Below are 21,973 nucleotides of genomic sequence, written 5' to 3'. Positions count from 1 at the left end.
AAACTCTGACAACTGGTTCTACATTTTGAATTATAAAAACCCCCGCCATGTCATTAGAGGCTTATGTGGTTGTTGGCAACATGTGACTCTTATTCCATGTTGGACATAGCAAAAAACCTATATCGAAAATAGGTTTTCAGTTTTCACAGTCATCTCTCGATTTCCTGCTCCCTCTATCTCTCCTACTCTTTCAGCTTTGGTTTGTAGCCAAATCAAAATCTCTCTCTCTCTCTCTATTGTTCTCCCTCAATCTTTGTTATTCTTCTCCCTCCCTCTCCTTCTCGGTCAATATCTCATTCTCCCTCAATCTCTATCGTTCTCCAATTGGTGTAAATTTCATAGCTAAGAGTTTCTTGTGAATTTTTATCAAATTAGTGTAATAATTTTTGAACCATACCAAGTTGGTCTCATGTTTTTTTATACGATCTGATTAATACCTTATAAGTGTGTAAGAAAATGAAAAAAAAACGAGAGAGGGAGCATGAGAGAAACTGAGGAAGAACAATAGAAATTAAGGGAGAAGGAGAGATCAATTGAGAAAGAGAATGAGAGAGGTTGAGGGAGAACGATAGGTAGAGAGAGAGAGAGAATGAGAGAAATTGATATAGAGAACGTAAATACAGAAACCAAAAACCATTTTTATTTATTTTCAAATCACATAGTCATTGAGTAAATAAAGATGATGTGAGTGAGAGAGTGTGAGGGAGATTGAGAGAGAGAGAGAGAGAGAGAGAGAGAGAGAGAAACTAAAAACTCTTTTTTTTTTCAATCAACCAACATTAAAGGGCAATTTCAGTATAAGATTTTTGTTGTGTCCAATATGGATTAAGAGTCACATGTTGGCAACAACTGCATAACCCTCTGATGACATGGGGAGGGTTTTTATAATTTGAAATGTAGAGCTGGTTGTTAGAGTTTTGTTGGTTTATGGACCAACTTGCAGCCTAATTTTAAATGTACACCTGGCTCCGACTATAATTTTCCCTAGTTTAAATCTAATCCAAAAGAAATTCTATTTTCTTATCTGGATGGTAGGTCAATGATCCAACTTTTCAACGAAAACCCATGATGTTATAATTGAATAATAAATATTTAAGTTTATTTTTAATCATATTGTTACTTTTGTTAATTTTCAATTTCTATCTTAACTATGATATATCTAAAATTCACGTAATTAATATGAAGAAAAATTTCTCACGTGCAACACATGTGCTTAATTACTAGTGAGATTAAAATCCAACAATGGCTTTGAAAACATTAATCATAATTTGGCACTCTGTCTTAGCGTTCCAGGGATTGGTAGCAACCATTGAGTGGGTATCAAGTCTCAAACTTAACTTTGTCTAATGTTTTTGAAAAAACAAATGCTGGTTAATGCAATAGCATACCAAGATAGAAAATCCTTTTGGGCGTTAACCGTGGAACTGCTTTTTGATTTGAAGCTCTTCAGCATTGCCCAATTCTTGAAGTAAAACAGATGCTTATAATTGTCTCTACATGTTGATTTTTGGCCTACAGGGCAACAAGGACTATCTATTGGTGTATTCCAAAGCTCAAAATATGGAATAGGATGCTGGGATCCCATACCTCAATTTTATTATTACTATTATTATTATTATTATTATTATTATTGGTGTTGTTTAGCAAGTGTTATTAGAGAGATCTTTTAGTAGTCCAAATGGCCAAAAGACATATTGAGCCTTTGGGGTCTTGTCTTAAAAGACAATGACCATTTGGTAATCGGTTCAGTCTATCAGGCTTTTAAAAATGCATTTAGAGGTTAGATATCATGCAAAAAGAACATAAAGTTTCATTTGAAACTTCCCAAAATTTGGTGTTTCCGGTCTTTCAAGGCCTTTCTGTGCATCCATCTTCTCATCTTTTGGGCTTTTAGTTACCAAATGGTCGAGCTTGCCCAAGCCCAGAAGACCGTGTGGAAAGACTTGTCAAACGCCTATTATTATTATTATTATTATTATTATTATTATTATTATTATTATTATTATTGCTTCATGTAACCACACAACAGGGGTAGCCACCCTTGCTTAATGCTGAAAGGGATTCTATATCACAAAGCATCCGCATTTTAAAACCAGTCAAGATCAAGTAGGCACAATATTGTAAACAAATCCAATGAGCACTTAGAAAACTTTTTGACACCTGTCTCTTAAAATACCCCAACCTACCCTTGAAAAAGATCAAAAACCATTTTTGACAATTGTCAAAATATTTATCAAGTCCTCATTGAACGTGCTTACTATATCATGCCTATTAGATCTTGTCTCTTTCAAAATGAGTCTAAGGGCCTGTTCGTTTGCTCTGAAGTTTGACATCTGAAAGTGTAATAATTACATTAAGAGGTATATTGGTATTGGTGAACTTTTCTTTCCTCTAAACTCTGAATGCAGAGAATGTTGTTTTGAATTCTGAATTCTAAAAACTATCATATATCCATTTTGACCCGATATATGAGAGTTTTGTTTGTCTTTTCTCGGGGTATCATTGGAAAACAAAAAGTTGTATAATTGCATTTTAAGAGATAAGAGATAAGAGATAAGAGAAAATGAACAACCAATTTTCTCTTAAAATTAAAAGATTCCTCTTAAAAGATAAGAGTTAAGAGAAAACAAACAGACCCTAACTGTGAAAAGAAGCTGGCCATTGGTTTGCTGCCACAATACTCGTTTGGAACCCAAACCAGGACCTGTAGTCTACATTTGAATTTGGATGGGTCAGATCAAGATCGTAGCTGTTTTTGTGCCCTACAAACTATATATACACTTCCTTAACATAAGAAACTTTACCAAGTATGGATAAGGTAAGGACCCTTAGGCTGTGTTTGATTTGAAAGAAAATAAGAGAGAAACAAAAAGTTGGGGAAAATTCAACTTTACAAAATTTTTATCAAAATTCAACTATGTAATGGGTCAAATTCCAACAAATCATTCATCTAAATTGATTATTAAAGGCCTCTCACTTATTTGATGTTATATGGAACAAAAATCAAAGATTTTTTATGCTGATTGAATAATGAAAAGTATTCATGAGACACAAATGTCCACCATACGCAATTATTGAAAAAACTTGAAAAGGACCTTCAGATGTTAAAATCACATGCCAAAATCGTTGCCAACCCAACTTCTCTTGGGTGGTTACAACACCTACCTCAAATGCAGCCAATCTGACTACAAGTCTTCAACACAAGTATGAAGGCGAACAGATTAAGCTATAGATGCCAAGGTTTTAAGTTTTGATATGAGCACCAATCCACAAGTTCGGATCAGGTCGGTATAACGTTGTAAATATGTTTAATGAGTACTTAAATTTTTTTTTGACACCTATCCCTTAAAATACTCTCATCCCATCCTTGAAAAATATTAAAATTTATTTTTGACAGTTCTCAAAATACTTATCAAGTGTTCATTTAACATATTTACTTATGTTGTGCCTACTAGATTCGGTCCCCTAATCCATTCTATCGAATTGGCCATAAGGCATCCTTCATGTTGAGAGTCCCGATCTACTGGCCACACACATGTAGTTGTACATCAGAAATATCGGTGATGTAAATTACAATCAATGTTTCCGATGTGCGGCAGGATGCACATGGCCAACAATGTGATCACTGATCAGCAGATCTGAACTCTCATGTTGAGAAGGCATGGGTTTAAATCATGAAGAAACAGACTCTCCATGTTGTATGTTAATCGACCTAACCTAAAAGACAATATTGGTAGGGGCTGAAGGCCATGATCTACCAAGTTCCATCTAGCTGCTACGGATTGGCATGACCCATATATACCTAAATCATGGTTTTTAAAACCGACCCGGTGACTGAATCGGTTAGGGGTCCGGTTACCGGGTCAAACGGACCGACCGTTCGAATCGAACGTTCAGCCCGTTCTGACAAAAAATAAAAAAATCAAAAACGGTTAAAATCGTTTGAACGGTTAACTGCCCAGTTCAGTGGTTCGCTAACCAAAATCAATGGTTTTGGGGGGAAATCCGGTTTTTGGAGAAAACGGAACCAATCACCCAACCGGTTCTGGGTCCTATCATCCGATCCAGTCCAATTTTGAAAAACTTGACCAAAATACAATTTTGTATTAAATTTTTTCTTTTAAATTAATTCATACTTGTTCAGCTTAATAATAGGGGTTTATTTCTATTTTGGGTTCATGTAGTGGAAGCGATTTACATGGATTATCTTTATTAACTCTTTTATAAGGTTAGAAATTATAATGGGTTTATGTGCTTTATGCATATAGATGTAATTATAATTGGTTCATGCTTACTATATCGATTCTAATGTAGTGCTTCATAAAAGCTGTTTTAAGTGTGTTTTTCTCATTGGTTTGCTCCTTATTTACAGTCAATTCAGTTTTAGAACTAGTACTGTTGTTGATATCATAATGTCCACATCTTAATTATTCTAGTCTTATTCTAATGTTTTCCAAGCATATCCCAATGCCCCTTAAAATTGCTTTTCCAAAATTATACTTCCAATCCTGTTAGATATGGTGTTTGGGATAAGTCTCCCTAATTCACAGGTTTTGATGTTTGGATCAGTCTTATAAAAATCTACTATATATGTTCTGCACTGAGAATAGGCTCTCAAAATCACAACTCCTTAATGTTCAATCCAACCTTATGTGGAGGGATGATAATCTTAAATTTTACAGATTTTCTGCCCACTACTCTTTATCCATACTCTACCCGCTTTAATTACAACCCCACATCGCCATCTTGTATTGTGAGATGTGTGGCTATAGTGTATTGTGGGTAAGGTAGGGGTAGGGAAAGTGAATACGAAATCTCGGTTCTATTTTATTAATCATTTTCAAAAAAACAAATTTAAAAGAATAAGAGAGGACTTATCCGTCTTACCCCATAACCCAAACATACATAGCTTTCCTTCGTCATCTCAGGCCACCAAAAAAAAGTAAAAAAACTAATCAATTCTAAAAACATGCAAACCCAAATCATCTTCATACATAATATGAGCCAAATCTCTAGGAATAGTACAACGGTATCCATCTCATAAGATATGGATCAACCTAATATTCATTCAAGATGTAAAAAAAAAAATTTATTGTTGCTTACCCATCAAAATATCAATAATTATTCTATTGATTTCACTGCTGTAACATTTTGATTGAGCCTAGGTCTTCTTCTACGCATTAGATTCCCATGTGAGAGCAATCTAATTATATAAATATATAATAGTTATTATAAATATTGTTAATAACTAGATATCGAATTGTTTGAATGGTTTTAATCATTTTTATTTTTTTAATTTTTTTGTCAGAACGGGTCGATCGTTCGACTTGATAACCAGACCCTTTACTGGTTTGATTAACGGTTTTGACCTTTCATTTTAATTTTTTTTTTATTTTTTTGTCAGAACAGGTTCGACCCGGTAACCGGATCCCTGACCGTTTTGGTCTTCGAGTCGGTTTTAAAAACCATAGTGTTTTGTCATTCGAACATGTGACTCATACAACCCAAAAATAGAACTATTCTAGCCACCGGTTTCTGGGTCAACGGTTTGACTATTTGGTTCGAACAGACAACCCGTTCTGACAACAAAAATTAAAAAAATAAAAAAATAGCCAAAAACCATTGAATGGGTCAACAAGTTAATGGTTCGACCACTTGGGTCAATGGGTCATTGAGCAATTCAACGGTTTTTGTCCAGGGACTAGGGTTGGGGTAGAACGGAACCGGTTGTCTGGACGGGTCCCAATTAAAAAAATAAAAAAAATCAGACAACCCGTTCTGACAACAAAAATTATAAGCAAAAAATTGAGTGTGTGAGGTCCATTAAGCAGTACCATACGTGTTATGTCATTCGAGCATGTGACTCATACGACCTGAAAATGGAATCGTTATGACCACCGGTTTTTGGGTCGATGGTTTGACTGTTCAGTTTGAACGGATGGCCCGTTCTAACAACAAAAAATAAAAAAATAAAAAAATGACCAAAAACCATTGAACGGGTCAATGGGTCGTTGACCGATTCAACGATTTTTGGCCAGGGACTGAGATTAGAATAAAATGGAACTGACTGCTTGGATGGTTCCCAATTAAAAAACTAAAATAAATAATAGCAAAAAATCATTTTATGGGTCAACGGATCGATGGTTCGACAAATCGGGTCAATAGGTCATTGACCGATTCAACGGTTTTTTACCAAGAACCAGATCAACAGGTCAACGGTTCCATTCCAGCCCCTACGAAGAAGGCCCCTTTGCTAGTCTAAACATTATTGTACATGCAATCAAATTTGGTCATTTGTAAAGGCCTAGCTTATGTGATGGTAAGTGGAAGTCCTCAATTATTCCTTTATAATATAAAAAATAATAAAAATTAAACAAACCCTCAATAAGAAAACTCTTCTATCACCTCTTTCTATCCCTTCCCCCACCTTCTTGTCCTCTTCAGTTATAGATGAAACAGTGCTTTGAAATCATCCTTGATCCAAACAGTCAGACTGTTTAGCCTGGGAACCGTTTAGATAACCGGTTTTGCTTCACCTTTAACCTGGTTTTTGGTCAAAAACTATTGATTTGGTGAATGACCCGTTGACCCAAGTGGTTGAACCATCGACTCACTCAATGTTTTTGGCCTTTTCTTATTTTAATTATTTTATTATTAAGTTGGAAGGGTCCATTCATTCAAATCAGACAGTTGAACCATCAACCCAAAAACTGGTGGCCAAAATGGTTCCAATTCCTATTGATTTTTAAAACCTTGAGATGAAATGCCAACAGCTGACATGGTGTTTTGGCATTTTGACCGCAACTGTCCAACCCCTAATGATGCAACTTTTGTCAATGACAAAAAATAAAGTGATAACCTAGGAAATTCTGATGGCAAAATCAATAAGTAAAGAATACAGTGCAAAGAAACCGCCTTAGTAAATGGAAAGCCAATTCCCTTTCTTATGCAGTCAAGCAAACCCTTGTTCAATCTGTAACTCTATATTGCAATCCCCATTTACTGCATGAGTGTAGCAAAACTGCCCCAAAAAAACTATCAATGAGATGGAAAAATCACAAAAGCAATTCTAGTGGAAATTTGGTTGTAAAACACTTGAAATGAGCTGCTTGGAACAAACTCTGTTCTCCAAAAGACATAGGCGGACTTGGAGATTTCTTACCGAGCCTGAATCTTTATGAGTCAGAGTCTTAAAAGGGAATACCTTTCAGGGAAACATGGTATCCTCTTCACAGACTCCAGAACTTGGAAAGCCCTAGTTGAAGCTTCTCAACTCATACACTCATCCATAGGAGTTAAACCTTGTAAGAGCTCAAAGGAGATGGTCTGAGACCTCCCATGGATCCAAAAAAATGGAGAATTCATAACTCCCCAAGGGCTTCCCAGAAAACTGACAGGAATCCGATGATAAAAGATCTAATTTTTCAAAACCTGATGGTTGGGATACTGATAAAATTCAGTCCACACTCCCTGATTATATGGATTTAATTCTTAACACAAATATATCAAATGATCAATCGAATAATTTCTTTTTGTGGACTAATCTCCAGAATGGAAAATTCTCTACAAGGCAGATCTATGATTCTTTTTGGAAAAACCAAGACCTGGGTCTGCCTTCTGTGAGTGTGAAATGGATTAAATTAGCTTGGAAGCTAAAAATTCCTCCAAAATTCAAACTATTTCTCTGGAGGTTTATAAGATAACTTGTCTTATGTAAAACTGAGCTCTTGAACAGAGGGCTACTTGGAAACTCAACTTGTTCTCTATGTGATAATAATGCGTAAAATTCAATGCATCTTTCCTTATGGTGTCCTTTTTGGCCAGAGCAGTGCTATTTGCTAGCCCATGGTCTATTGTGTTTCCCCATAATCTTCAGAATTTTCAAGAGGCTCTGCCTTATTTTGGCTTGCTGTTGCTTGGTACTTTATATGAAAATTAAGGAATGATGCCATTTTCAAAAATGAATCCAAGGATGCCCTCTTGTGCTTTAAACAAAATCCAAGAATGCCAACCCTTCTTTGCCCCAACAGAAAAGGAATCCCAACGAATTCAATGATAAAGCATATACATAGCTTGTGATGGAGGTTTTCTTAGTAATAATCAAGGATCTTTCTTTGGTAACAAGGTTGATTCCATTTGCAGCTCCTTGGAAGCTGAGTGTGTTGTTGTTCTTCAAAGTCTGTTTTTTTTTTTTTTTTGCGAGAGTGTGGATGAACCAATTTATTAATCTTCACAGATGCCAACCAAAGCTTTAGTGGATGCTCTGGAAGGATACTTAGACTTTTTTTGATTGGCGTCTGGAACACTATCTTGAAAAAATTAGGCTATGTTTGGAAATGATGAAAATAAGTGTAAATGCAAATATGTAGAGTGTAAAATGGTTCATATAATTAAATTGCAAAGTTGGGTTAGTTTTGCACCGACAAAATTACCTTTTTACCAAACAGATTTTTAGTTTCAATGAATGCAAACACGAATTCCAATAAAACATATGCCTTTTTTTTATGTACTTTTACATTGTAAACATGCATGGGAAAATGTGTTTTCTTATCATTTGTCAATGCATAAATGTAATGTTGTCAAATACAAGCAAAAGTGAACCAAAGTGCAATTTTACCCAACAGGGATTTACACTCTATTTGCATTGTTTCCAAATGCAGCCTTAAGAACTTATGCAATGATTTTACTTTTGTAAATATTTACTTTAGATCTTGGGAACTTACTTCACCACTCACATGGTAGCCTAAGAGGCTAAAATCATTGATATTTTTCTGGTATTGGAAGAATGCTCCCACATGGCTGGACCTAAATTACTGTAAATTGCTTTAAATTTAGTTCTCTTTTACCTATCAAAAAAGAAGAAGAAGAAGAAGAAGAAGAAGAAGAAGAAGAATTCAGCGCGAAATTGAGAATTATATTTAAATTAAGAAGAAGAAATAAAACATCTATCCTTTTGATCATTTCATCCATATGCCAATCATTCATTGTTGATGTTGGAATATCTTCTACACAATACATTGTTGGTCACTGGTGTCAATGGCCAAAACTAGAAAAATTGGGGGTGGCCAATTGGAAAAGGGAGAATTGGGGAGATCAAGGTTCAAAGTATTGCAGTATATCAGTGCACATCATAAGATATATATTTGGGACCATTAATACATTGAATACTTAGGGGGCATTCTTTTTTTGGATTTTGAGAGGGGGGAAAGTTGGTCAATGGGATTTTGGTTCCCATTGACCAAGAATCCCATGTTCTTTTTTCAGATTTATGTGGGGACCAGGGAAAGTTTATTTTCCTGGGTACCACTTACCCGGATAAGTGATATCCATCTCCTAGGTGGGTAAATAACTTTTCCACCTAGGGAGGAAGTTGCCCCGACTTGAATGAGACACAAATACCCCTTTTAATAATGAATTTTTATGGCTAAAATGGTCATTGCCTTATTTACATGAGAAATAAAAGAACATGAGTAAATGCACTTACTCGGGTAAGTGTTTCCCAAGAAAAACTTACCCAGATAACTACATTTACCTAGGTAAATAATTTACTGAAAAGCAAATGAGGTTTTAGAGTCAATCCAATGTAATAGATTCAAATCAAGGGCGAGGCTGCATATATATGTGTTGAAAAAAAATAGTAAAGAGTATTGACTCCACAAATTTAAAAGGGTGGGGGTCAACTTAGTAAATTATATACTAAAGTGGATTAGCCTATCAAGAGACAATAAGCATGGGCTACCATTCCAATTGAATAGCCCTCTCATATATCTTATACATATAAATTTCAAATGTAACTTTCATATTTTTTTGTATGAGACTTGTTATGAAGTTAAAATCAAGAACTCATTTACCACACTAATTTAATTACAAGCATCACAATTATAGAATTGAGAAAGATAAAGTATGAGTTCTCTAATTTTCTTACTTACAATTGTGTACTTGACTTAATAAATCCATACGCTTTCAATTTTCCCTTCTGGTTCAGTTTGGGAAGAATACAAATATAAATATGTACAATACAAAAATATACAAAATACAAGGTTTTGCACTCCACATATTTATATTTGTATCCCTTTTAAACTGAGCCACTGGAATTATATTTTTATAGGTTTATTTTGTACATATATCTAGATTATTTGTTTTAAGATATAAAATTCTCAAGGACACTTATAAAATGGCATTTATTTATTTATTTTTGTTGAAGTAGTGTGATTAATGTAATAAGCCTCTTTTTTATTTATATTTGTATTTTGAAGATTTTAAATTATGTTTGTTACTTTTAATCAAATAATTTAATGCATGAAAAATATTTTTGATACAAGTTATTGAATGACTCCACTAGAAAAAAATTCCTAACTAATCCACTAATTCAGAAGCTAATATATATTCATCTTCACAAACATATAAATATATTTGCAAAGTATGTATTTGCACATTATTAGTCTAAAAAATAAAAAAAAAAGACTATTATAGTGATTAGATGCTCAATATCAATAATTTGGATCATTGACTAGAGGGATAAGGTTAGGAGATAGAACCTAAACATGCCTTCCCATGATTAAGAAAAGAGTGAAAAGGACCTTCCCATGAATGTAGGGCAGGTGCTAGGATTTGATTGCATGTACAACATTTAACAAGGAGTTCACATCTTCGCCCCATAATGCCCCACGGCACTCCCCCGCCATGTATTGAGAACATCTCCTGATGATAGTACCAGATCAGATGATGTCATCATCGGGAGATGTTCTCAATACATGGTGGAGATGTGCTGTGGGGCGGAGATGTGAACTCTTTAACAAGCCATGTGCAACAAATTCTGACTTGTTTTGAATGATTGAAAAAAAATAGAATGAATTAGGGACCATTATGTAATGGCTGAATTATCTGAACTGAATAACTCATTGCTTTGCTTTAGTAGATAAAATAAAATGATTATATAATAAAATGTTTGAGTGTATTGTACTTCTAAACCCATCAAAGAACTCATAAAATCCTTAATAATTTATTTATCATTAAAAGACAAAATAAATAAAGTGACAATATTTTTATGGGTAATTTACAAATTAAAGACCTCATGGCCGAATGTATAAATCATCAAAACACCCACATGAATTTTCCTTATTTCCTTTTTCCTCAACCTCTTCTCTTAAACCCTAATTCACACAAAATACCTTCATTTTCTCCAAACAAAATCAACTAAAATAACAAATATCATTTCACTGACATAGAAAAACATGTTTTTTAAATTATTATTGTTTCATATAATTGACACGAATATGTCTCTCTTTATCTTAAAACATAAAAATTATCTATTCCTTTCTCAAGAAATCAAAAAGAAAAAAAAAACAAATAAAACTTTAAATTTATATCTACTAGAAAAGAAACCTCTATCTATCATTTCATATGGCTATTGAATCTAATAAAAAATCTGCAAGATATTAGAGCAAATAAATAAAAAAAGGGTAATTTGAGGATTTAAAAAAATTAATATTTTTCGAAATTTAACAAATGAAACTTTAACACAGGGGTATTTGTCTAAAAATGAAAGTTCAGGTGCTCTTGTTGCAAAAATGGGGTAATTGTCAGTAACCTTATAATGCATGCGTTCTTTCTAATTTACCCTATTTTTATTTTATTTGTTGAAACGAAAAAGGCGTCGGTGGTTCGGTGCCCTCAAAACAAACCAATGAAAATATATTTATAAAAATTGAGAAACCAAACAGGCCTTTTCAGGCTTTTCCCAATCCAAATCACATATGATGAATGCTAGGAAACACAATGTGTACAATGGGCTACGTACAGTGAACACGTCAATGTACCTGCTCTTGATTGAGTTACGTAGCTGATGGCCTGATCTAGAGTTATTAATTAGTCTTCTAGATAACACACCGAACCGAATTCCCACAGCACTCACTCAAAACAGCAAATCTCAATATCGTCGTAAAATAAGGACGGCACTCTTCAAACCTCCCAGTGAATAAGCACAGATAACTTAAAACAACGCTGCATCTCTCTGTACTCCAGTGGGTGAGAAACACGAGACTGTTGGATTAGAATCCGGATGTACATCCTAGTAAGATAAGGCTTTAATTTGACCACCCATCAATGAAATACGCATAAAGATGCCAGTTGTTGCTACATAGAATCAAACAAACTCATCAATCCACACACTTCTCGGACGTATTTCAGATTTCTTCCATCTGTTTCTAGATGATGCCCATCCAACGGTGCAACATGATTTGTGATATGAACAATCAACTATGGCGTTTTGGCTTCATTGATGATGATGACGACGACGACGATGAAAGATTAGCCATGAGCAACTTGAACTAATGATTTGTGTTAGTGCAGAGGGGGCAGGATAGGGAAGAGAGTAAAGATTTTGAGGAATCTTGGAAATGCAGGCCATTCTTTTATTGGTTTCTAATTTTAATTTAATCTTGGAGATGGGTTTTGCTAGACGAGTCGTGTAGGAATCTGATGAAAAAAGAAAAAATAATAATAATTGGCTTTATATCTCCTTGCTTCTCTCTCATTCTGTCTGAACCGCCTGTGCTCCTATCTCTGTTGCCAAAGAGCTTTTCTCTCCTCTGAGACTAGAAAGATTCTGAATTTCTGATACAACAAAATGTCTTCCCCGAGTAAACGCCGAGAGATGGACCTGATGAAATTGTAAGATTTTCAACTATCCTTCTTAATTCTGTCTTTTTTTTTTCTTACTTTGCTGGTAATTTTGACTCTGTTTCTTGTTTATTTTTTGCCTGCTAGGATGATGAGCGATTACAAGGTAGAGATGATCAACGATGGCATGCAAGAGTTTTATGTCGATTTCAATGGACCCAGTGATAGTAAATTTTCCACGCCAGATGCTTTTTCCCCTTTTTATTATGTTATTTTCGTCACTAATAAGACATATAAGCGTTTTCATATATTTCCTTTTCTGGGTTTCTGTTATTTTTGTGGTGAGTTTTTTGTTTCGATCATGTTGGCCATCACTGGATGTTCGAAAACGAAGGCTGCTTCTTGGTTTTGTTTGGGACAGTAATTATTTTGATCAGTTTAGAAGGACGGTAGTCGATATTTATATTTGTGTTTTACTTCTTTCCTTTGTTTACTGTGAATTTCGGAATGAAATTTTATTTTATTTTTTAGAGTTTGATTTAGGCTCTTAAATTTTAATTCTTTGGTTCAGCCATTTGTCCAGCAATAGATGCTCAAAACTATACATTTGTTTTCTGTTCTGATGAAGAGAAATAAAATATAGGCAACTGTAAGTGTTCTATTAAGTTGCTTTTCTTGTTATTCGTTGTCATTACTTTATTAGTTTATAATATGAATTTAGAACCCTTCTAGCCAATGGGCTCTTTTACTATTAATTTCTTCAGTTCTTGGTATTGCTATATAGTTACATCAGCTTTAAATTATTTGATTGCCCATACTATTCAGTGAATTCAAGAACATTACTTGTGGGTTGCAACAGGTCCTTATCAAGGGGGTGTGTGGAGGATCAGAGTAGAGCTTCCAGATGCTTATCCATATAAATCTCCATCAATTGGCTTTGTTACCAAGATCTATCACCCCAACGTAGATGAAATGTGAGTTACTGCACATTGATAACTATGCGTTTTTTTTTTGTTTGAGTGTTTTCATTAAGTTTTGCCCATGGATGGTATACAAAATGCATTTATTTTTCAGCTTCACCATTTCATTTATATGGTTATCTTGATGGCTTTAAATTTCAGGTCAGGATCAGTTTGTTTGGATGTAATCAACCAGACCTGGAGCCCCATGTTCGGTAAAAAATCTTAACCATTATTTCTGTGATGCATATAGGATTGTTATGGCTTTGTAGAAGCATTTTATTGGAAAATTTGCTGCTTTTTAATTTTATGGATTAATACAATTGCACTCAGTTGTTGACGTTGATGCTTCTTCTTAGATCTGGTAAATGTGTTTGAAGTGTTCCTTCCACAACTTCTTTTGTATCCAAATCCATCAGATCCATTGAATGGAGAGGCTGCAGCTCTCATGATGCGTGATCGAACTGCATATGAACAAAGAGTCAAAGGTGGTTACCCTTCCCAAAGTTCAATTTGTCTGATTATTTTGCTGCAATGTTAATGTGACCTGATTGAAAACCCATTTATTATAGCTTTTCTGTATATTTAGAACAATAATAATTGAGAAATTCCTTTCCAAGTTGGAAAAAGAAATTCAAAGAAAAATCTTCCCATAATATGGTTGTATTGAAATTCATTTTTCTTTTACATTCAAGATGTGTAGTCTTAATTAGATTTCATTTTGTACCTATTGTAAACATTTACTGATTTGCAAAACTGAGCAAATTTTAATACATGTCAAATTTTCCTACACTCAATTTTGGTCTAACTTATTATTATTTTTTTCGTTCTTTTGTTTTTTTATTTTTTGGTTAATTTGTTAGTCATTTAAATATTAATTAGGATGTTAGTTTTGGCCCTTCTCAAAAAAAGGATGTTAGTTTTGGCACAACTCTATATTTGCTTTTAAGAGGTTCACTGGTAACACAAATGTGGGGACACTAGGACTTCTAAATCTGATCCATTATCATTCCTGGAGTACATCCAAGCACTATTGTAAAATCCCTTGCTGTATCTTGAAGTATATTTACTATCTGGACAAAATTATGATATGTTGTTATCTTGGTAATCTTGCTCTTGCTCAAGAACTTGGGAAGTTCATTAATTCCATTCATATTCTCTGTTCCATATAGTTTGGGACAAGGCTTAGATGATGATGAGACAATGGATTAATACTGACACTTTGTTTCTAAGTCCTTTAGTTTTGTTCTGGAACTTCACTTTGTATTAAGCACTAGAGATGCTGATTTGTTGTGGTTTCTATATCTTACTTTAGGATAGTATAACTCTATACGAGTATTTTGGATGAGAATTATACTTTGTAGAATTTGAGTTGTGGAACCTTAAGGTTCTTTCTCTCAGGTGTGATGGTAAAATCTCAGGCTGACAAGCATGATACGTTGGTTCTAGTCTGGGAGTGGCCACTTTGTGCTAAAAAATGCCGAAGTTTGGGTCCATGTCCAGTTGACCTATCAAAAGTCTGGGGATGGCTGGGACCAATGTAGGGTATTGGCCTTCTTTTAACAGTCAGGTTCTTTCACTTGTTTCCATGCACTTTTTGAAAACCTGGATGGGGCAGGAAACCAGGAAGGAGTCTGATCCATTCTTTTAGCAGTTCAACTGCTGGCTTATATAAACCACTGAACTAAGGACTTTCTGGTCTCCAGTTTTCCCAAAAGGTTAGGCATTCTCTTTGAGTGGTCCCGAAAGGTTAGGCATTCTCTTTGAGTGGTCTCCAGTTCAACTTCTAAATAACTATCTTCTTCATTGCAACCTTTATTTTTTCAGTGGTCCCGAAAGGTTAGGCATTCTCTTTGAGTGGAACAAGATATGCATTTAAAAGGCGGATTGATGCTAAAACTTTTCCTTTTCAATAAAGAACCTTTTGGTTTGGTTCTACTTATGATACCAACTAGTTAAATTTCAACGGGTTTTCTTAGGGAAATCCAAGAGCATTGGGGCCAAAAATGCATTTGGTATGGTCTTGAGACATTTGTAATACAAACTCTCATTTGCTAGAAGTTCTAATCCTTTTTTCTAGAGTCAAGGTTTGAAGATTTTTTTTCTTTCCATTATTGCTAAAGATAGTTCTCAATTCTCAAATGCAAATAGATGGGGTGGTGGTGGTGGTGGAGGTGGAGGGCATGATTCTTTGAGCATGTTGTTCTAGAGTGTGTCAAGTGTGCTGTTCTGCCATTTTATTCTGTTCAGTGCATTTGCTTTTTGGTTTGCTCCTATTTCTTTCTCCTCTTGAACTTTGTAACAGATCATTTCTTCTATTCATACACGCTTGTATTTTCTTATTCTTATTTGACCATGTACCACTTCATTGTCATGTAGGTGATATGTTACATGGCTTTCACTTTTCACCATTCACTTCTCTTGACAAGCATGGTTGGTTCTTATGCAACAACCATAGAATTTTCTACCTATCTGAAATAATTGAGAAAATTTCAAATGCTCTCTACCTGAGTTCTCTTGGGGTTAGTGCTCACAATTTGGTTAACCAAACCATGAGCTAAATTTTGAAACTGAACCGGTACCACCAGTTTTTGAAAAACTGGGAACTGAAACCCAACTAGAATCAATCAGTTAACTGATTGATCAGTTTCTCAATTCTTTATATATATATACCAATCAGTTCAGTTAACCGTATTTTTTTGGTTTGGTTCAATTTGTTGAGCATCCCTACTTGGGATATTTCAATGTGAAGGATGGGGTTCCTATCTTATAACCTTCAAGAGTTACAGCGATAATATCATTCATTGATTATCTTATTCTTGCAACATTGAATGATATGGGTTATTAAAGCATGGAATAGTCATGCTATTAGTTTCCTCAGATATCCTTATGTCTTTGCAATGTACTTCATTTTTGAGCTTGCCTTCTGTTTGCCTCTCATTGCTTGTCAAGAAGAGAGTTCTGTCTAAGAGCTTGAAAGATGCTTCGAGGGTCAGATATGTTTCTAAATATGTTTATCAGAGATAGTATCTTGTGTCATAGATTATAGTGTAAATTCATGGAAAGAGACCAAGAATAAAATCACTCTTAGTTCATAAAGATGAAGATAGATTTGTGGTGGAAACCTTGAGTTAAGAGTTGTTGATCAATGAAGTTGACAGATTTGGAGCTTCAATTAATGGTGAAAACAGTGATTTAAAAGGCATGCCTCAGGCGTGCCTAGATGCAAAGGTGAGGTGCATTTTAGGGTATGCACCTTGCTTAGGTCCTACGTGCAGCACTTCAAAAGGTGCATGCCTGGTGCGTCTAGGTGTGCGCCCGATGCACCTTGCGCCTCAGCCCAGGCATGTGCCTTTTGAAAAGAGTCAATTGTCAGACCCAGCCAAAGGAGGTACAAAGAAGACAACAACATGAGAGTTCTTCAAACAATACAGAAAACATACAAATACACCAATAGTAACAGTTCAGGATTTCCTGGTCATGGAAGTTCTGTGCCCAGAAATAACACCTTCTTCTTCGTGTCATCTCTGGCTGAGAGATCTTCAAAAAAAGTTAACAATAAACTAAGATGCATTGATAAGCCATAGAATTCTTCATAGTGGGAGAAAAGGCTTCATTATTGGAGGCTATATTAGCTACATGCCAATTGATTAATTATGGATGTCTGGTTGCTCCACTCCTAACTTAGGAATTCAAGAGAGAGTTTGCAAGTGAACATTGATAAGTCAAACATTCTTTGTATGGGGAGGAAAACCTTCATTATAGGAGGAACTATCAACTAGGATGTCAACTGTAACTATCAAAATTTTTGGTCAATGAATTCCCTCTGAAATTTGTTTATAATTATGTGGATATCAGAGAAAATCTCTAGATGTAATTGTAGCTTGTTGAAGATTGGAACTTCACTTTGTGCTTAGGAGAAACTTGAATTCCACATGAACTTTTACTTTCGGAGACAAGCCAGTGTGCCACGCACACGAGAGGTTTTTAACAATGGTATGGAATTCAACAGAACGGAATGGCAAAAGGATTCGTGTAACCAACAACTAAGGGCCATAAGGTTTGGATTATGAGTTTATTGACTTTCAAATTTCATGGACTTTTCCCACAGTTGATTGATTATTGATCTTTAAAGTTTGTCTAATTCTTCTGAGCAACCATGCAAGGTTGAGCATCAAATAAAATTTTAAGGTGGAAAAGATATGCCAAGTTGCAAGTCCCTTATATTCCATAGTGAAGGTTTTCCTCCCCATAGAGTAGAATCTGAATGAATTTTATGACCATTTTGGTTAAAAGTATCATTTATGTTCTTCTCAAGACTGAGGTTAAAGCAAGATTTGATGTTTATAGAGAAAAGTCACATGTTGTAGTGTTTATTCACATGCTAAGTATGTTCCCATTGTGAAATCTAACCTAGATAGAATATAGAAAACTGTAATATATATTTAGACAGAAATTACTGTAAGTTATCAATCTTGAACAAGAAGAGAAAATGTCTTCAACCTACAAATTGTAACTTGCGTGAAATCTTACTGTCTATCTTCTGATTTAGGATCTATACTTTGTAACTCCTACATTTTTTCCCACTCTCCTACTTTCTAATCGTCTTGACATGCTAATGTTTTTTCATATAAAAGCACTTCCATTTTATATAATGCTACCTTCAAATGCTCAAGTCTGTTAGGAGTCCTATTTTCATGGGGTGCAACTTGGGTCGGGTTGGGTTGGGAATTTGTTATAGGCCCGAGCCCGATGTAGTTGAACTTCTTTGAGTAGGTAGCCCGACTCACAGTATTTTGTAGTTTTTGACTTGTTAAATTTCTGCCCCTCAAATCACTTTAGAGTTGGGGTCAAATCCCGCCTGCACCTGGGTTGGGGGATGGGCTACCCCCCATTGTGTAGCCCTTCAAAAGATATAAAAATAATCCCTTTAGAGTTGTGAAGTAGATTTCAAGCATCTTTCTTTATCCTTGTCAATTGTCAGACCCAGCCAAAGGAGGTACAAAGAAGACAACAACATGAGAGTTCTTCAAACAATACAGAAAACATACTAATACACCAATAGTAACAGTTCAGGATTTCCTGGTCATGGAAGTTCTGTGCCCGGAAATAACACCTTCCTCTTTGTGTCATCTCTGGCTGAGAGATCTTCTAAAAAAGGTTAACAATTAAACTAAGATGCATTGATAAGCCATAGAATTCTTCATAGTGGGAGAAAAGGCTTCATTATTGGAGGCTATATTAGCTACATGCCAATTGAGTAATTATGGATTTCTGGTCTCTCCACTCCCAACTTAGGAATTCAAGAGAGAGTTTGCAAGTGAACTATGTTAAGTCAAACATTCTTTGTATGGGGAGGAAAACCTTCATTATAGGAGGAACTATCAACTAGGATGTCAACCGTAACTATCAAAATTTTGGGTATCTGGGTGCTGGATATTTTTTGTCAATGAATACCCTCTGAAATTTGTTTATAATTATGTAGTTATCAGAGAAAATCTCTAGATGTAATTGTAGCTTGTTGAAGATTGGAACTTCACTTTGTGCTTAGGAGAAACTTGAATTCCACATGATTTTTTACTTTGGGAGACAAGCCAGTGTGCCACGCACACGAGAGGTTTTTAACAATGGTATGGCATTCAGCAGAATGAAATGGCAACAGGATTCGTGTAACCAACAACTAAGGGCCATATGGCTTGGATTATGAGTTTATTGACTTTCAAATTTCATGGACTTTTCCCACAGTTGATTGATTATTGATCTTTAAAGTTTGTCTAATTCTTCTGAGCAGTCATGCAAGGTTGAGCATCAAATAAAATTTTAAGGTGGAAAAGATATGTCAAGTTGCAGGTCCCTTATATTCCATAATGAAGGTTTTCCTCCCCATAGAGTAGCATCTGAAAAAATTTTATGACCATTTTGGTTAAAATTATCATTTATGTTCTTCTCAAGAGTGAGGTTAAAGCAAAACAAGTCGCATGTTGTAGTGTTTATTCACATGCTAAGTAGGTTCCCATTGTGAAGTCTAACCTAGATAGAATATAGAAAACTGTAATATATTTTTAGACGGAAATTACTGTAAGTTATCAATTTAAAAACAAGAGGAGAAAATGTCTTCAACCTACAAATTGTTACTTGCATGAAATCTTACTGTCTATCTTCTTGATTTAGATCTATACTTTGTAACTCCTACATTTTTTTCCCACTCTCCTACTTTCTAATCCTCTTGACATGCTTATGTTTTTCTTATAAAAGCACTTCCATTTTATAATAATGCTACCTTCAAATGCTCAAATCTGTTAGGAGTCCTATTTTCATGGGGTGCAACTTGGGTTGAGTTGGGTTGGGAATTTGATATAAGCCCAAGCCCGATGTAGTTGAAATTCTTTGAGTAGGTAACCCGACTTGCAGTATTTTCTAGTTTTTGACTTGTTAAATTTCTGCCCCTCAATCACTTTATAGTTGGGGTCAAATCCCGCCTGCATCTGGGTTTTGGGGATGGGCTACCCTCCATTGTGTAGCCCTTCAAAGGATATAAAAAGTAAATCCCTTTAGAGTTGTGAAGTATATTTCGAGCTCTTTCTTTAAGCTCACTAATGTCATCTTAGCTAATGGCTTAATGTAAATCTAGGCCATTACGTGTGACTATCACTGCATGTCATCCTGAATGGAGAGACTCGAATATCGTTAATGACCTCAATAGTTGCTTACCTGGGGAACATAAAAATGTCTGGAATTTATCAACAGAACTGATATATGCCTCTTTTGCTTACAGTTGCAGTATTAAGCATCGATGCAAGATGCTTTCAACTTCTGGATGACAATCAAGGTTGTTTAGACATTTGCTTGTGTATGAGACCTTTAAATTGATTGGCACTGCCTCGTTGTTTGTTTTTGTATACAAGTTGATTTGCATCCTCATCTGAAGTGAAATGCTTATGTAAACAGTAAAGTTGTATAACTTTGTAAAATAGATTGGTAATATGAAACTGGCTTCCCTATCTTTATAGAAAACTAAAAAGGAGCTATTTGACATTGTTAAAACTGGATCTGGAATTGCCAATAAAGAATCATTGCATTGTCAGCTCTCTGGGATACCCAAAGGAGGTCATGCTAAGAGGTTTCCCATGGTACATGTGTTTTTTTCTTTTGCTAGAGAAACGGTATATCTTGTGGCATTATATTTCCTTGTTTCTTCTTTGTTTGGCTTTGGTGGTTCACCTCATGGTTCACAAATATAGACTTGGACCTCAATAATTGCAAATATTATTGATCTCCCTGTAGTGATTAAATTGCAACATTTTACGAAGCAGCATTGCATCTTCCTTTACAATGCCTCAACCCATTTTTGATCTAGAAGGTTTTTCTTGTGTGTAACTGTAACTTCTGTGCATCGAATGCCATGCTGAAGTTAAACATTGTTACATTGCCAGAGCTTCTTGGATGTGCTTTTAATGAATTTGGATTAGCTGAATGCGATGGCTGTGAAGCCAGCTGTGGAACCAATGACAACGCTCCACAACAGCATAAATACTAAGTGAGAGAGAGTGGTTGTGGGCCATTGTCATTTAATGACTGGCATGGGGCATTATCTTTGGTTCCACAGCCTAGTACACAGCCATCATGTTCAGTTAATCTGATTTCACTTTCAATGTTTTTGGTGCTAGAAATGTTCCATTTATTGCTTACTGAGTTCTGCTTCTTGGCTTCACATTTACGAGGACCAGAATATTGTGAGAAGTATGCGAAGCCAGAAAACGTTGGGGCTGCAGTGGAGGACCAATCCAGTGATGAAGAACTGAGTGAAGATGAATATGCTTCCAGTGATGAGGGAGTAGCCGGCCATGCGGATCCCTAGGTGCATAAGTTTATGCATCCATTTAACTGTCTGTATCTGTACATGACATTTTAGCTTCAGATATTCAGGTAAAACAAACCCAAGGCCGCACAAGGCTTTATTTATTGGGAAAAAATATCCAGGTTCTTCTGTTTATTAGTTTTACTTGGCACTCTGTACATACATTTACTTGTGCCTTTTCTTTCGGTTGTTGAGACTTTGGACTGCAAGATGAACACGGGCACCCCCAGTGTGGGTGGGGTTTGAATTTGAATCCCAGGCTTTGAAGAAATAATCAACATCCCTAAAGAGTTATCCTGAGTTTTTGTTTTGTGTTTTTTTATTTTTTTTGATAGGAAAAGAGTTCTCCTGATTCCTGAATGTAACAAGGACCATTATTTCTCGTCAGGTCAGGATAAAAATAAGGGTAAATTGTTGAAACCTCTTCTGAAATTTCTGGTTATTGCTAAGACCTCTCCTAAAGTTTGATAATTGCAATCGTCGCCCCTGAACTTTCTGACAATTGTAAGTAGACTCCCTCTGATAGAATCTTTTA

At 35.3% G+C, this 21,973-nt stretch overlaps 1 protein-coding gene across 2 annotated transcripts; it reads left to right on the top strand.

Moving 5' to 3' along the window:
* Window positions 1–12,331: 12,331 nt before the first annotated feature.
* On the top strand, window positions 12,332–21,738 carry LOC104610637 (ubiquitin-conjugating enzyme E2 5-like). 2 transcript variants are annotated; one of them, XM_010277354.3, is made up of 7 exons: window positions 12,356–12,672; window positions 12,769–12,848; window positions 13,481–13,595; window positions 13,743–13,795; window positions 13,940–14,068; window positions 20,356–20,409; window positions 21,308–21,738. In XM_010277354.3, the coding sequence occupies exons 1-7, from the start codon at window positions 12,629–12,631 to the stop codon at window positions 21,436–21,438; spliced, it is 606 nt and encodes a 201-aa protein (XP_010275656.1). In that variant the 5' UTR covers window positions 12,356–12,628; the 3' UTR covers window positions 21,439–21,738. The 2 variants fall into 2 exon arrangements, with proteins under 2 accessions (XP_010275657.1, XP_010275656.1); XM_010277355.3 differs by lacking the exon at window positions 20,356–20,409 and having other exon boundaries at window positions 12,332–12,672.
* The last annotated feature ends 235 nt before the right edge of the window (window positions 21,739–21,973 follow it).

The sequence above is a fragment of the Nelumbo nucifera genome, chromosome 6 (genome assembly GCF_055504915.1).
Source record: "Nelumbo nucifera cultivar China Antique chromosome 6, China Antique-T2T, whole genome shotgun sequence".
NCBI classification, from domain to species: domain Eukaryota; kingdom Viridiplantae; phylum Streptophyta; class Magnoliopsida; order Proteales; family Nelumbonaceae; genus Nelumbo; species Nelumbo nucifera.
This window is presented reverse-complemented; position numbering and strand designations above follow the sequence as displayed.